This window comes from Mixophyes fleayi, chromosome 10, assembly GCF_038048845.1.
Source record: "Mixophyes fleayi isolate aMixFle1 chromosome 10, aMixFle1.hap1, whole genome shotgun sequence".
NCBI classification, from domain to species: Eukaryota; Metazoa; Chordata; class Amphibia; order Anura; family Limnodynastidae; genus Mixophyes; species Mixophyes fleayi.
Window position 1 is genome coordinate 7,325,427 of NC_134411.1, and position 18,155 is coordinate 7,343,581.

Here is an 18,155-nt window from a genome sequence, read left to right on the forward strand (position 1 = left end):
AGCTCTTAAGGTACTAATTTAAGGAGACGCTGCCTGTACAAGGTTCTTTACTAAGCAATGTACACTGTACTGGCAACGCCTCCTTAAATTACTACCCTAAGAGCTCGGGTGACAGTGTCTCTTCAATGTGACATCATTGGACTGTCAAAGAAGCGTCCGCGGCGGTGCTATACGCTTCTTTGACAGTGCCACGGCTGCTGTATAGGACAGTGCCGCTATGATGGCCATTTAGTTAGCGCAGGGGGGGTTTCTGGAGACTCAGAAACCCCCCCTGCGTGCGCCACTGGTACTGCCAATGGAGAAAGGCTGACTGATTCAGAAGACTCTTTAAAGAAACATCTGAATTTTTTTTAAAAAAAAAAAATAGGGACACACATTGTATATATTTGTAGAACAACAGAATGATAAAGTGATGGAAACAAGTATATACATTCTTTTTTATATATATATATATATATATATATAAGTGAGAGGTTGTGTGTAACAGATGGAATGATAGATACAGATCAGAAACTGGTATTAAGCAGCATCCATTTTTAAACCTTTATTGGCTGAGCAGGATCACAGTACAAGCTTTCACAAGCTCATTCAGGATAGTTATTCCTCTACATATGTACCCCTGTCCAGGTACAAATGGGCCAATCTCTTTTGTTATTCTAATAATGCATTGTGTTTTAAATGACAAATAACAATGTATTGTCACCATAAATTGCTATACGTGAATTTGGGGCCTGACATTACATGGCACATGGAAGGGACTGATTGTCTTCCCTATAATCGCAATATTACGACAGTGACGCCTGCACTTTCTGTGGCTCCAGCTGCTTTGCAAGACAGTAACACATATTAAAGTGCTCCTTTGTAATTGTCAATAAGTCTAAGCTTTGATTAATGAACAAAACTGTTAATTAATGTTATATTGGTGGTTTAAACACAATTATTTCAGAAACTATTGTTTTATCTTTGTTGCGTTTATAGGGCTTTCATAACCAGAAATTTTTCACACCTCAATGAACACAGCAATTTCATGATGTATAGTTTGTGAACAAGTGAATTTTATATTGTCTGGGGATTTCTGTTGGTAACATAATGGAATAAGTATATATTTATTTTTGAGCACCAGGTCTCATAAACACTGGAATTAGATTTATAATGTTTTAACACGATAACAGGTCTGAAAATGGAAAACCTCATACCCACTCGCATTCTTATTTGCATTTGGGTTGCTTTTTTAGGGCACTTCTTGTTCTACTTAAGTGTATTCAGTGTGATGTCAGTGTACTTTTAAATATCCATCCATTTCAACTGGAACACATTGAGAACACACACACGTGTATTTTTTCTGGTCAAACATGTTTTTCACATGCATTTGGCTAGAGGAAGATGAAACCTTGTTTTGTCACAAACACATTAAGAACACACTTATAAATGCACGTCAACAGCAAACGTCGACTAGTAAAAAGTGAATTGTTTTCATTCAAATTTTTTAATGCAAAAAAATGGGTATGAAGCCTTACAGAGGCAAAATCAGGCAAAAATAGTAGGTAATACACTTTGCCAGGTTTATTTCTCTGGTTATCTAGAAGTAAGATAATAAACATTATATTTTTTACATGTGCCATACATGTACCCAGGGCAAAGGAACAGGCCTTCGGGTGGGCACAAGGAAAATAATTATTTTTTTTTATTAGGGTTGCAACGTTTTCATGGTTATGGGGCCACATTGCATATTGTACTGCAAGTGATTTCATATATGCATCTATAACAAAACACATCAGTGTTGCTCAAAATGCATGATTTGCCATGTTAGTGTTTTCATTGTTTTTTTTTTCTTAAGCAATGATGAGTCAAAAGAGTTATCATCATTATGAGATCAATCAGTTCCTGTCTCCCTTGCTGGACAATAAACTGTCATTGGCAGTCTGGGAACAGTGGTGGTTCATTGTTAAATGACATTAATAAAAGTTAATTACTAGTATTTAAGATCTCATTGCAGGAAGAGCAAGATTTTCTTAGGTAATGCCTTTTTTCTAGTCTTCCAGCTCCTCCAGAAGGATAATGAAGAGGCCGCCCCAGGAACTCACACCATAACCAAGCTCTAGATAGCAGGATTTTGAATTCTCAAGCAATGTTGACATTTTTTTAAGTAAGATCTCAGAGGAGATGGAAGTTCCCAAATATTCCTTCTTAAGGACTGAACAGGTTATTATGAAAAAGTCTAAAGGCTAGATTTACTAAATTGCGGGTTTGAAAAGGTGGAGATGTTGCCTATAGCAATCAATCAGATTCTAGCTGTCATTTTGTAGAATGCACTAAATAAATGAAAGCTAGAATTTGATTGGTTGCTATAGGCAACATCTCCATTTCTTCAAACCCGCAGTTTAGTAAATCTAGCCCTGTTTATCAGTATCACTGATTTTCAAATATGAAGTCTTATTGGCTTTGAAAGCTTGCTGTATAATCCTGCTCACCTTACCAATAACTTTAGCTGTATTTTTATTCACATCTGCTTGTCAACCATAGTGACAGTACAGACAGGCTTCATATTTTCATCTGTGTTTCTTTACCTTGCATCATGAGAAAGCAAAGATATGTTGAAGAGCGGAGTCCAAAGAAGATATAGAGGGGATATCACAGAAAACTGGACTTTTCAGATCTGCACCCACAGGAGTTAAACAAAGATAAAAAAAAATCTGGAAAAACAGTAATATTTCTAGTGCTTAGGTTATGTGATAATTATAAGCTCTTTTGGGCAATATTGTTATATTAAGATTTCATAGCTGTTATAATGCTTTCTATGTACTGTGTACTGAGTTGTTTGTGCTTTAGAAATAAATAAATATTAATAATAAAATGACTATGCTTTTTTTATTGCCATTTTTCTATGACAAACTACGAGTGTTAACAAATTCCTGATATCAGTGGCATAATTCAAACTTTCAATATTAACATCCTCGATTATCAGATCTATCTAATATGTATGTTATCCAAGTGCAGTATATAGTGGAAAGCACTTTACATCACATTATATGATTTTAATGATCTGTTTATATTGGTACAGGGCACTATTCTGTGACCACATAACAATATAGAGGTATGATCTCACTGGAGTATTCAGAGATGGACAAGGCACTGTATTGGACCACTGGGCAGTACATTGATCTTGGTATCTAGGCACAGGATACTATAGGACAACGGAGCAATATAAAGTAGAAATCACACCCTTACTTATCGAGAGTACAGGGCGCTATGTAAGAAAACAGAGCAGTATACAGTGGCATGGTAACAAAAGGCGTCAAAGCTCAGTATAGTGGTACAGGAAACCACAGGGCAGTGTTCTGTAACGCAGAGCAGTGTACAGTGGAATCACCAGGCAATATAGAGTATCTCAGAGAAGTATATAATGGCAAAAACTAGGCTATAATAGTAGATAGCTTGGGCCAACCACTGTGGGTCAGGGTAGTAGTATTCACACGCTCTTCATCCTTGGTAGATATGATCCAAGATGTGCTTCATATAATATGTAAATGATGTGGTAAGACATGTACAAGGTGGAGCTTTGTCACTGCATGTGTGTGCAAATACTGCAATGTAACAAAATGCTTGTATAATTAGGCATCACAAGTCACTGCGCCTGTGCAAACACAGCTAACAAACAGATGATTTATTAACAGTGTAGTGACCTCTTTACTCACCTTTCAGAGACTCCCACAAACTCTCCCCCTCTTGTTAGAACCCAACTTTATCTGCTGTCTATTTCACGTATTCAACCATGATTTTTGGGGGGACAAAGGGGTTAAAAGTTCGAGATTTGTCTGCAAAAGAAGACAAAGGTGTAGGTTTTTTTTCATCCATCTTTTCAAGCGGAGAAAGCGTGGGCGAGGCGGAATAACAGCGGAAGGGTGAGGGTGAGGAGCGTCACGGATTCTTCAAACAAAGTTCAGCACACGACTCAACTATTTAATTACATATTAATTTGTCACATTTTACTTGAAATTCAACATAGCATAGATAACGGCCAAGTAATTTCTTCAAGGTCCATTCATTCTTAATCTGATTGTTATGTATACAAACAAAACAAATCTATATTTATAGTCCGATAATTGTGCAATGCTTGTAAAAGTATAGTACATTTTAATGTCATACGAAATTGTTTAAGGATATTTAGGTCCTTTCAATTTGGTCCTAAGGCGAGGGTGGCTATTTTGCTTGACATTTTTAAATTACACTTTTATTTAAGAATTTACAGTGCACTTATCAACTACACACGTTTGAGGCAGCCATTTTGTGTAGTGAACCAATATTCATGAAAATGTAGTCCATCAATTAACTAGTAAACAATATCTCAGAAATATCAGTCTTGTCTCATGAATATTGGTCATGAAGTACCTCAGTCAGTACCAGTGAACTGACAGGCTGCATTCTCTTGAAAATATGTTCATACCACAAAATGGCTGCCCTCACTGTGTGTAGGTGGAATGTACTTTTTGATGAGACATGTACCACCATTTACTTGGCAATGGCTACCCTTGTATAAAGAATATAACAATTTATAGCCTGGAGAGTAAGAATGAATGACCTTGTGTTTTCTACATTCACAAGCAGAAGGAAGGGAAAAATAAAAACAGTAATAGGAGAAACGGTGAAGAAAGTTCGACATAGATCGGATGCAACGTCATATTCAAACAAGGCAGCGTCACGGGAAAGGAAAAGCACTGTGTAGTATCCTCCGGAAATATGTTTATTGCATCTTATCGTCGGAGTCTTGTGATTTATGGATAACTCTTGTTCAAAGAAAAGGGAGAAATAAGGATGAGGAAAGGGATGGAACCTGGTTCGTAGACGGAGGGTAGCAAACAATTTTCGGCAATAACGATAGAGGAGTCAGATGTTTAGCAAACCAGGATGTAGCTTGATAGAAACGGTATTAGAGAAATATAGCATGCACAATATACATGTAACTGCTAAAACAAGTGGTACAGTCACAATAATTTGAAGTGAAAAGCATCAACCATTTTGTCTATTCAATTTTTTTCCAATTAAAATACTTTCAAGAAACATGTTGGCTTGATTACCGTTTTATTATTTTACATGGGTAAAATCAATGAAAGGGGTTGTACACTTTAAGACCCCCACCCTTACTTAGCAAATATCCTCCTGTGAAGCATTTCAGTGGGGATCCCTGCCCAGGGAACTCACGTGATACTGATATCAGTTGTTAGACTATGCTGTTTTACACTCTCATAAGCAGCAGGAGGAGCCATGGAGGACCCAGGCATTTGATCTATTAGAACACAGGGTGTGTACTAAATGCAGCATCGGATTGGATAGTTGAAATATCTGTCCAATCAGGTGTCACATTCACCTTCTCATTTCCATCTTAGCAGACAGGAATCTCCCACCCAAACCTGCTCTCCAGTGCTGACAGCTCTCTGCTCTTGATACTAGTCCACAGGAGAAGGACCCCTACTGTTTTGCCATTGGACACAGGAGGGATGTGAAACAGTTGCTTAAGAAGGTAGATATTGCATCAAAGTAAACAACCTCTTAAAATAAAACTATAGGGGGCATTATGTGTGTTTTATAGCAGACCTCAATTGTGTTTTATGATGCATTCAGATATCTGATATTAAATCTACCATGAAGGAAAACATCTGTCCACTTAAGCCTTATGTAATAAATATCAGAAAACTGGTAATGTGCACATCAAAAACATTGACATAAATTCTAGTTAAACATAACTTACCTATTTTTAATATAAAAATGATCCTTTAACACATCTAAGCATTCTGTATCCTACACATAGTCTATTATTTCTTTATGAATAAGCTAAAGTTACTTATACATTTAAACTTTGTACAGCTATCTCTATAACACTGAATCTATACATTAAAGCAATTAGTGCATTGAAATAAATCACAAAGAAAAAAAAGCTAATCCTATCCATTGAAATGGGTACTGAAATCTGCAACTGTGAATGTAAATAGTGCAATGAGTTTACACGTGTAAATATTACTACCTCTAGAATTATATGAAATATACATTCAAAAATTCTAATGTCATTTATTCAATGTCGTGAGAACTTAATGCATGTAAAACTGTATGTGCTTTTACTGCTCTCACTGCAGAGGTATGCCAATGCTCTCGTCACTTGCAGTATCTGGGTGATCTCAAGACCCAAATGTGCTCAAAAGGTAGAAGTGAACAGATGAAAATAAATCTGCAACAGGTATTTTTTAAGGGTGCTAAGTGTAGCTGGTTGTGTGTTCTGCAGACTAAAGGGGATTCCTACTTTTGAACTATCTCTCCCTAATATAACATGCTAACATAGCAATAAGTGCAGTCATCCCCAGGTAACCCTCCCTGTTACCTGAATCTGGGTTGATTGGCAGCCTCCTAATTGTTTCTGCGGTGAAAACACAAGTACTATAAACCTTCCTTAGCTCTCCTATGGAGCACTACTGAAGAAGTATGGATTAGCTGGGGGACTTGGGGTCACACATATAGGCTATATTGGAGGGCATATTATATTACACAACACAACTCCAAAAACATACTGGTAGGTTAATTGGCTGCTATTAAATTGCCCTTAGTCTCTCTCGGTCGGTGTATGTGTATGTTACGGAATTTAGACTGTAAGCTCCAATGGGGCAGGGACTGATGTGAGTTCTCTGTACAGCGCTGCGGAATTAGTGGCGCTATATAAATAAATGGTGATGATGATTGTACACCAACAGGAACATTTAATAAACTTGTCTAGCAATCTGGGTGCAACAAGTCTTTTTTATGTATTGGAGAACTTTGAATAGTTCTAAATTGTGGGGCTCATGCATAGCGGTGTTGAAAACCAATGCTAGTTAAAAGCATAGACTTTCGCTTTCACAGACTGAAAGTTTCCTTGCAATATAGTGTACTATGTACTTTATGAGCGTTCCCCTAGATTGCTATTGTGTTTTACACTTCTGAATGCTACAGGCAATGTCCAAATTGATGTATAGCCAAGCTTATCTGGTGTGTTTAATAGGCTATAAGAAACACTCAACTCCAACACCAGCATATAAGGTGCTAGGAATAGGATTTGCAAATAATGATTAATATTTTCACAGGAAGTTGCAAATAATGATGCAACTATAGTTATAGTGAATTTAAAAAGAAGTAATGGTAATTGAAATTAAAAGTATGCATAATTGGCAATAGGATACAAATCATGCTTGCCTACTTTCTGATACCGGATTGGAGGTCAAGTAGCAAGTGCTGGACGGGGCGTGGTTGCCCCACCCCCTGCAGTGCAATGCTCATTTACGGCATTGTGCATTTCAGGAAAATAGGCAAGTATAATATAAATGCTAAGGATAATTAGCAAACTATGCAGCTCCTAAACTTATTGTTGCTGAATTGTGCTAATTGTGCTGGAGAAAACATGAAATCTGCTTACTCTTAGCTTTTTCATTGCCTTCTTAAATAATCCTGCTAGTTGTATATTACTCTAAAATGATTTAAATATTTTTTTACATTGGATAACATATCAAGTTGTTATGTGCGTGCAATATACTCTAGCAAATTCATTCTCACAGATGTGTACTTGAAGTTTATGGATTTCATTTGAATGCTACAAACCACTTTTTAAGAAATAATTTATATTGTCACTTACTGTTTTTCCCCTTGATTTATTACGCTTAAAATCCCTTAGAATGCAGGGATGTCATAATATTCATACTTAAAATCAGGTAAGTAGGCAAATTTGTTAAAGCATCTTGGGGAAATAAGATATTTTTTAAAGGTTACATGCCAGCAAGGCTAGTTTCGCATTTCCTAGTGTGATTGCTGAAAATGTGCATTATTTTTATGGCCTTTGTGCATTTTTTCTATATTTTTATTGTCATTTCAATATATTATCATAATAACCACTTACAACTGCAAGTAGCTATAAACCTTGCAAACATTATTTTCAATATTTATGTGATGACTGTTGCTCAAACGTAAGTATTCTTATATTTTGGTGTTTCACTTTACAATTATGTCCATTAATTTAATTTAACCAACCAATGCAATCTGATCTATATATAAGTTCTACTGCTAGATAAATAGAATCTAATTAAATAAATATGACATAAAAATTGCACTTTTCATATTCAATTGCTCCAACATTCACTGTCTTTTTTTGGAAAAATGATGTGAACCTTTACAATAATCTATAAATTGGGTAATTTCATATATACCAACTGTCGCTCTTTTGGATGCAAGGAATGCTTATGAAAACTATTACCAATCATGGTCAGTCCAATTGTCCTCCATATTTTATAATGTTATATACCTAATTCCTATCCTGCCATCCATCAAACATATTCATATTGTGTTAATTTTATACAATATTCCTTATCTGTACCAGAATAATATCAGTGCACGCATCTATTCAACTGTGTGTCCACCCAGGCAATCATTTATGAACGTCTTAACATGAAGAGCCAAAGGCACAGTGGACAATGTGCACAAAGGGACACATGCCGCATATGTGCCAATTAAATATAATATACAAATTATACATACCAGACAAACCTGTCTGTGCTTGATGATCTTATCCTAACTCACTGGGGCTTTTCCACTGTTTTGACTTTGGCTTGTCTGACCTGTTCCGGTATTTGAATTATTATATATAACTAAACTGTGTTGATCTCAGGCTGTATAAACATGATGAGGTTCTGCTGCCCGTCCTTACCATAAACTGACTGACTTTCCCTCTTCCTCATTTTCTAGTCCCTCACTTCAATTTATACTTCTCTTACTCGTCTTTCTCACTGCTTTGAGTCAGTTTTCAGAAAGCAATTTCCAGATAGAGTTCTATGTATATGAGGACTGATTCTACTGATTCTATGGAAAAAGATGATGTTTCTTAAACCAACTAATGGGATGTTACTGTAATGCATTAATTTTCTAGACCGCTGTTGAAAGATCCCAGAATCTTGCAATGGCAACAGCACCTTTTATTTTTGCACCAGTTTTTCATAAATGTACCTTAATAGTGAATATAAACTGATTTGCAGCAGCAATAAGCAACCTGACCTTTGACATAATCCCCTTTCTAATTAACCACAGCCTTCTTTTAAATGATAGGTCTGGGGGTAAATGTATTAAACGGGCAAAACTTGCCTTTAAAGACATTGCCGTTTTAAATTTCCCCTGCAAAGTCGCGGAATATCGGCGACTTGCAAAATCTGCAGTTTAATTCATTTACCCCCTGGATTATAAAGGACAGATTTGGAGGAATAAGTCTATTATCCCTATTCAGGAGTGGCAGTACAACAAAAATCACGCCAGTAAGAAGACATTTCTATAATAAGTCCAGGGCAACAACTGTGGATCAGCAGGGTTTGCATAAAAAAGAAATGGTATTTTGGGAGAATTAAGTAATATATTCCAACAAGAAATCCCAGCACTTAACTATGCTATTCTAAATATCATGGCTTGGGGTATAGTGTGCAATTAAATCTGTAATAAAAAAAATATATATATTTTTCGTTGTGTTGCTTCGTTTGTAACTATTACTATGCCTTACATGAATATCAGATTACGCTATATGTGAAATTAATGCAAGAATAGATTGTTGTAAAGGTTTTGAAAACACTCTCTCCGGACCGTAGGCACAAGCCTGTTCATCTATTCCATCGCCTTCTCTGCTTCTATTGAGGAACTGCATATGTTGCATGAGTGCATTTTTGAACCTATGTTACTTAAATTTATTCTGTGTTTCTAACTTAAAAATAAATAGACGTTATTGTTTTCATGTCATATATGTTATACCTAAATGTTTTACTTGACTTGTTAAACTAGGCCTATGAGACACTGTTCAGCACTACAATATGTACATATTACTGATCTTATAATCTTCCATTCTAAAACTTCACCAAGCCCTACATTATGTGTTTTCCCCGTCCCATTGTGTTACTTCTTGTGACCTAGAAAATTGCCCATCCTCTGTATCCTGCCGCTTCCTACAGCAGACTGGTCTGCCGTTCAAAGTCTTTTCTTACATTCCTTGTGTCTTGTAGAAAAATATGTTTTCCAATATGTTGGCTGAGCTTTGCCATGTGCTAACTTTGTCTTTATACAATCTCAAATAGTATTACGTTAAAATGGCACTTTAATAACTACATCATACTAAACCGTCATTAGCTGGCAAAACTCATTTGGATCAAAGGCTGCTTAGCCCTGATGTTGTGTATTATTTTACCAACCCACCAGTTTATTATCTAACCCACAGAGCTGATGATAGTGTCCACCTTATTGTATCATCTACAGCGCCTAATCAATATTTTTCAGATGTCTTTCCTAATTCTTCTCACAACAAAAAATGTAACAAAAACAGGAAGTTGGTCAAGGTGTGTGCATATATATATATATATATATATATATATATATATATATACATACATACATATATATACATATGTGTGTGTGTATATATACATGTGTATATATGTATATATATATATATATATATATATATATACACATATGTATTCATATATGTATATAATATATATACATATATATATATATATATATATATATATATATATGTATATATATATATATATATATATATATATATATATATATATATATATATAAAATCGCTTTATCACCCTAGTGAACTGACTCATAATTATGGAGAGACGTGCTAGCATCTTAGTCTCTGTAACCCACAGTATAGAGAGCAAATTTAATAAGCTACCTTTTTTCATCATTTAAACAGTATATTAACCATTTTCCCATTTGCTGCTTCCCTTTCTCATGATGGTTATGTTTACTGGAGTTGACAGAGGTTTAAATCCCACCAGTCACTTAACTGTGAATGAACTTCTCTCATCTCTCTTTGCAAACTTTGCAGAGAGTAAAAGAAGAAGCAGACTGGGAAAAGAGAGGTGTAGGTGGATTTGTGTGGCTTAATAAGTTTGGCTGTACTGGCCTGCATACCCGTTAGCATATTTCTCGTAGTACTCAGCGGGACTGTAGCCTGCTGCTCCCAAGCTATACTGGGAGAAAGCAGAGGCGTAGGCTTGGCTGTAACTCTGGCTGTAGGCTTGAGATGCGCCATAGGGATCAGCGTACTGTGCCATTACTGCTGCAGCTGCTGCTGTTCTTCTCCCTACAGGGCTTCTGTCCCTGTAAGCAGGAGCCAAAGCTGCACTTATTGATGGTGGAGCTGGAGGGGCAGCAGCTACAGGTGCAGCAGGCAGGGTTGCAGCCGCTGCAGCCACCACCGCAGCTGGAGTGAGGGCTCTGTCATAAGTAGCTCGAGCCCCAAGCCCACTTCTGTCATAGAAGTCATACGTGTACCTTTCGTAGTACTCCCTCTCATACCAAGAACGAGGTGGAAATGGTGAGAAGGGAGGTGGGGGTGGTGGCAGCCGTCCACGGTGAAAGTAATAAGCAGGTGGTGGCGGAGGAGGTGGCGGTGGTGGGGCTGTTGGAGCTGCCATTACAGTTGCCGAGGCTAACTTGGAGCTCTTTGGGGCATTGTTGCTCTTGGACAATGTGACAAAAATCTTCTGGTCCTCCAGAGGTGTGTCATTAAGGTGCAAAATAGCATCCATGGCTTCCCTCTCCTTGGCCATGTGCACAAAAGCATAATTTTTGACAATGTCACATTCTACCACCTTGCCAAACTTCTCAAACAACTCCTTCACTTGCGATGTAGTGGCCCTGCTTGAGACATTGCCCACATATATTTTGGTGGCATTGCGTATCTTTGACGTTGCATATTCCACAGTGAGATGGGAACCATAAAACTCCTGTTTGTGCAGTTCTCCTATAGCTCTGTGGGCATCTTGCTCACGTTCCATGTGGACAAAGGCATAATTTTTGAGGATGTCACACTCATTCACCTGACCATACCTCTCGAAAAGCTTCTTTAACTCCTCAGGAGAAGCCGATGGTGACACACCACCAACAAAAATCTTCACCATGGCTTGGGGTAGTGTTTGAGATTACACCAATGTTTTCTTCCCCTTTTAGCTAAAAACACAAATACAATAAATTAATAGACAACACTTTATGAATTAAACAATACTTGATCATTGTTGTTCTTTGAATATTAATGTTCTTTTAAGCCCAATATACTATTTGTAATTCATTATTTAAAAAAAAGCAGAAGCAGACGATATTTATGAATTTCACAACAAGTACCAGGGTCTCAATTCTGCTAGTTGTTGTTTCTGTGATATACTTATTTATGGAACAGGCTGAAGTAGAGACCAGAAAATGTAAAGATGAAGACAATCTTGAACTACGATCTACCACAACAGTTATATAAGCTAAGTGGGTTGTACTGAGCCTGCATATTTATATTTCAAAACATTAAAACAAAATCATGCCATACAATGGTGCCTGAAGGCATCATAGTGACTTAGGGGCACATTTATCAATATTCACATAAAGTGAAAAGTAGTTTTCAATCCTTATCGCAATGATAAGGATTGAACTATTTCTCACATTTATGTACAGCCCTGCACAGAAACAGCAGTTCCGAAAAACTGCTGTTTCTGTGATGTAAAAAAACATACTTACCCCCCTCTTCGGAAGCGCTGCCTCCAGGTCTTCTCCTCGTTCTTTTCATTCTTCAATTGCGCATGTCCAGTTCCAAGAACTGGACATGTGCACACAGATCCCCTCTCTGTCTCTGCAACGATAGTTGCAGAGAGAGAGCGCTGAGTGACAGGGAGGGATCATGTGATCCCTCCACACATGCGCTGTCCAGCTCTGCTCTTCGGAGCAGAGCTGACAGCATTAGATTTCTTCCATTCCGATGATGGCGTACATTAACATGACAAGTTCCCGAAAAAAATGTTTTTTCGGGACTTGTTAGATTGCGGCCAGGAGCAGTCACCATTCTGTTGAATGGTGACTGCTCCCAAAAACGAAGAGGAATGCAAAGCAGCAGATATCCATGATATCTGCTGCGATGCACCCTTAATAAATTTGCGGAGGACAGGAGGCACCTTAATGACCCGTTAAAAGCACTGTCGTGCTTTCTTAAATATGCCCCTTAGAGTATAGAACATTCACTGACCTTCTCAGAATACGGGAGAAACCAGTGGGCAGCTAATGAAGATTTCTTAAATAAAGTTAAACAAATCTGATAAAAACACATAAGGAAGTGCAACGAACCTACACCATATGGAAACTGTATTTTAGGAATTAACTATCCTCAAGGCAATGTGTGGTCATGGACAGGGAGCAAGTGACATAAAAACTGTTCAACTGGAAAGGAGCTGTATGTGTATAAGTGAATTGAACTGAATGCCAAGAAAGAGTAAAGAGGAAACTGCATACGAAGTGTAGTATGACTGGAATATGTAAGAAGAGGACAGCAATTTAAGTCATATAGGGGAATATTTATTAATAACTGCATTTTCAACACAATCGGTTTCAATCCTTACCGCAAAGATAAGGATTGAAATATCGTGACTATTTATCACAAATCTATGGGCAGCACGGTGGCTTAGTGGTTAACACTTCTGCCTCACAACACTGAGGCCATGAGTTCAATTCCCGACCATGGCCTTATGTGTGTGGAGTTTGTATTTTCTCCCCGTGTTTGCATGGGTTTTCTCAGGGTGCTCCGGTTTCTTCCCACACTCCAAAAATACACTGGTAGGTTAATTGGCTGCTGTTAAATTATCCTTAGTCTCTCTCGGTCTGTGTGTGTGTGTGTGTGTTAGGGGATTTAGATTGTAAGCTCCAATGGGACAGGCAGAATTAGTGGCGCTATATAAATAGATGATGGTGATGATCTTCCCTAGAACTGGCATATACTCATTGCCATTAGGGCAGCTACAGCCCAACATTGTAAGTATCCACTGCCTCCATCCCTTTCAAAAATGACTGCCAAAATACAACGCAGCTACGAAATGGAAACCATTGGTTTCAGATATTCCACTGCCGTGTCCTCTCCATTCATTAAGAGGTTCCTGTGGTATGAATATTATTCGGAACATCGTCCTTTCCAAGATCCTTAGTAGCTAATTCAGGCTCCGGGAACCTTACTTTTCTGATATTCCCAAGTGTGCCCTTTTGAAATGCAGCTTATCTCTAAATAAGTCTCCTCCCTTCCCCCCTTGCTCCCTACCTTATCTATTTCTGGATTATGTTTTTAATTCTGTATGGTATCTTTGTTATATGTCAACAATGTTAATTGTACAAATTTCTGATATTACTGATTGTAACCACTTGATACATTGTTATGTTTGTTTTGCTTTACTTTACAAACTCAATAAAAAAACTTTTTCTAAGTCAGTGGTCAGGGAACAGGGGTAAATTATCCCAAATGGGGTAAAAATGACATTCCTGGGGGTAATGCTGCCGATTCACATGCTGTCAGTTGGATTATAGACCCCTTTAAATGTGAAATTGCTGTTGTACCAGAAGAGCCTCAAGGGTTGGCAGAGGCACTTCTTGAGCTTCGATGCAATAATAAAGCATGTATTGCATTTGAAAACAAAGCAGATCTGTCATATTTTTGGATGTCAACAGTTGCAAAGGCATTCAAAATTGCACATGAGGAGGCAGTCAAAAAGTTGCTGCCTTTTGCAACAACCTACCTTTGCGAACAAGGATTTTCCACTCTAATGAACATAAAAACAGAGAAATCGATTGGACGCTGAAGACTGTATCCAAAATGCTCTGACATCAAAATGCCCCAATATTGATGCTCTCATATGAAAAATGAAGCAACATAATTTCTCCAAAACCTGAAGTTTTGAAGTTGAAGTATTCAAAGAAATTTTGAATAGATTCAATAAAATTTTGAATTCCAATAATTAATAATATATGATTTCCTTCCTTTCAAATCAAGGGGGTAATGTCGGCGTAGCTAAATATATCTGGGGGTAAAAAGTAAAAAAGTTCCCTGACCCCTGTTCTAACTTAAAAAAAAAATCTTCACTATAAAGAACAGTCACGAAAAACTGCTGTTCCTGTGAAGACCTGTCTCCTATGTCCTCTATGGTCACTATCGCAAAGTGGCCACCTTTGCCATAGTGATAGGAGGGGAGAGCAGGTAAGTTGGGGTGAGGGATCCAAAGATCCCTCTTCCGCAATGCTCTCCCCATAGGTTTCAATGACTAACACCAGCTTCAACTGGTGTCAGCCATCGCACAAGTTCTGCGAATCTTTGATTTTCTGAACTTGTTAAACTGTGCAAAATAGCAGTCCCTCTAGACATCGATGGGGACTGCTTTGGAATTCGAAGAAAAGGGCAGTACGATATCTGCTGCGATGTCCTATTACAGTGCTGGCTAACCTGTGACACTCCAGGTGTTGTGAAACTACAAGTCCCAGCATACCCTTCGAGCAATAAGCTGCCATATTTTAGCAAAGCATGCTGGGACTTGTAGTTTCACAACACCTGGAGTGTCACAGGTTAGCCAACACTGCCCTATTAATATATTTCAACTTTACTTAAAGATGCGGCTGACCCCTGATGTAAAACAGAATGATAAATAGGCACCAGAAAGAGCACTAGACAGGGGATACTACATAAGTTAATGATTCTTCATATAAAACAGCAATGGATAAAATTCAAGAAGGTAATGTGATTCAGAGGTGGTGTTAAACACTTTGTAGTTGAAAATTCAACAGTTTGCATCCTACTGAATCAATACAGAAGTGTAGGGCACAGACAGTAATCAATTTGGTAAATACACTGATATACTTAGAAAGTAGGATAGCTACATACCTAAGTAAAGTACAACTGGTGTATACCACTTAGTGGGAACACTTAACTGGTTACTGCAGGTGCTGACTAAAATAATGCAAGGACCGAGTAAAGCAAGGACGTAAATCTGAATGGCATGTGTGGCCTGGATTTTAGGATTAGCCAATTGGAACCCTACATATGTAGCATGTTTAACTGGAATATCTAATTTCAAAAATATTTTATAAAATAGTACATTTGAAGGAAATATGGCAACCCAGGAACAGACACATACAATGTGTGCACCACTGACAAGAAAATAACATCTGAAGTGTAATATTAATAACTAGTAACATACCATCACTTTACTAACAATAAAACTGTATTGTTTTATATGACATTTCTCCCACCTCCTCTATTTCATCATCTTACCCTTCTCTCTCTCTCTCTCTCTCTCTCTCTCTCACACAATTATAAAAACGATCCCATATTTGTATTAATCCTTATACAGCATCCTGGTGTTTCCTCCTCTCTGTGCCATCTTCTCACAGTATCCCTGTTATCTGCATCCAGCTCCCATCCTCTCCTGCTCCAGGTATCTCCCCGCCCTCCTTTGTTCTACCCATCTCTCTACCTAAGTTTTCTTATTTGTATCTCCATCGCTGAATCCTTATCTACCTCCCCAATGTCATCTCCCTCCTCTCCTTGTATCTTCCTGTCATCCTCCCTACAACGCTCTGTCTCTGCAGGCGATATTGACAGCAATCACTATGAGCTCTCCCTCTCTGCGGCGCTGCCGTGCCCTGATAGCCCCGTCCTCGGCGATCACTCACCCGCTTCCTTCGCTGCCGTCCTCTCGCCGCCTCCACACGATCCGACACACAAAAGATGGCCGGTCCGCCCTGTCACACGCCGGCATCCCTTGGCAACGGTTACCCAATCACAACCGGCCGATACCCGGCTGATCTGTGTGGCCCCGCTGGCAGGATTTGGTTTTCTCTTCTTTCAGCTGTTTTATTCGCGGCAAAATGCCATCATTGGTATAGAAGTGTACATACAGCGAACTATATGTGTGCTTGGCACCGTAGTGTGGCTGGTCATAGGGAATATGTAGGTGACAGGGACACTGCTAAGTGCTAGGTGCAGAAGTGGGATCTTACACAATGCATTAGGTGATAAGTGTTTTGAATATTCCCCAATTCCTATTCCTATTCAATAAATATGTATTTCACATAATAAATTAGGTGGTTGGATCAGGGTTCCATAGTGACTTTGTGTTTGTGTACATATTAAAATTATGTATTTGCTATAACCAGAGCTGTTACTAGATGTTGTAGTGCCCTGGGCTACAATGTCTAATGTGCCTAGTTATAGTCATGCCCTGGCTATAACTACTCTGGAGCTGATTTATGAAGTACAGCCACAGCACACCACTAAACACCTTGGTTTTGTACTGCAGCACCTGGATGCAGCCTAGAAATGCACCTGGGTGTGCAGAGATGGAAAAATCTGTCCAACTTCCTATTATATTTATTCATACTTGTCTACTATTGAAGTACAGTAAAGGCCTTTCTTCCAGACCCCGTCCACTTCCAAGTGAATTGGGTGGGACGGCCGTCTCAATGAGCAGGTGGCTGACAGTGCTTCAGCATAGCTGCTGTTAGGACATACCTGCCGACTTTCAAACGTTGGCGTCCGGGAGCTGCGTAGGGGAGGTCGGCGCTTCTGGGGTGGACCTATGCAGATCACGCCATTTTGGACCCGCCACTTGACGTAATGAAGCAAATGCGTACTTTTACAGCGGGGACGAGGCCAAATAATCGCCGCATTTTTTATCTAATTGTGCCCACTTCACTAGGAAGTGGGCAGATGCGGTAGGCTGCCATACTCTTCGGACTAGACCTACCTGGTATCCGGGAGTCTTCCGGACATTCCGGCAGAGTTGGCAAGTATGTGTTAGGACATTCAGTGACAGATTAAGGGCCACATGGGCCTGGGGCTGAAAATTGTCAAGGTATCAAAGTATTGTGAAAAGTGCCATCCTACCGAAGGTGTGGCCAGTGATGTGTGGGTGTGGCCGCACAGTGGAGGTGGTAGTAAGGGTAATATGCGACATATGCAGTACTTAAATGTGTTTTTATGCAAATAAAACGTATACACACCCAACCAGTGGCGGAACCAGGGGGGGGGGGGGGGGGGGGGGGGGCGATCGGGGCAATCCCCCCCTAGCAGGGACTTGCTGTCGATGGCTGCACAGTATGTGCAGGTCCGTTTGGCAGTGACAGTGTGCTGCCCGGCTGCTATGATTGTGTTTTAAACACAATCATAGCAGCCGGGCAGCACACTGTCACTGCCGAGCGGACCTGCACATAGTGCGCAGCCGCCGGCAGCCTTGGATGTCAAAAAAGAGGGTGGGGCCTAAATCACCCCCCCTAAATCGCCCTGGGTATAGCAATTTTCT

General features: G+C 38.9%; 1 protein-coding gene across 4 annotated transcripts; it reads right to left on the reverse strand.

The window, feature by feature from the left end:
* Nucleotides 1-2,404: 2,404 nt before the first annotated feature.
* LOC142103660 (uncharacterized) lies at nucleotides 2,405-16,596 on the reverse strand. 4 transcript variants are annotated; one of them, XR_012679408.1, is made up of 4 exons: nucleotides 16,528-16,596; nucleotides 10,975-12,015; nucleotides 3,696-3,815; nucleotides 2,405-2,656 (listed from the first exon to the last, which is right to left on the reverse strand). XR_012679408.1 is itself a non-coding variant. In XM_075187775.1 (2 exons), exon 2 carries the CDS (start codon nucleotides 11,964-11,966, stop codon nucleotides 10,944-10,946), a length of 1,023 nt encoding a protein of 340 aa, XP_075043876.1. In that variant the 5' UTR covers nucleotides 11,967-12,015; nucleotides 16,528-16,596; the 3' UTR covers nucleotides 10,691-10,943. The 4 variants fall into 4 exon arrangements, 3 of the variants coding, with proteins under 3 accessions (XP_075043876.1, XP_075043878.1, XP_075043877.1); XM_075187775.1 differs by lacking the exons at nucleotides 2,405-2,656; nucleotides 3,696-3,815 and having other exon boundaries at nucleotides 10,691-12,015; XM_075187777.1 differs by lacking the exons at nucleotides 2,405-2,656; nucleotides 3,696-3,815; nucleotides 16,528-16,596 and adding an exon at nucleotides 16,373-16,516 and having other exon boundaries at nucleotides 10,691-12,015.
* Between the last annotated feature and the right edge of the window lie 1,559 nt (nucleotides 16,597-18,155).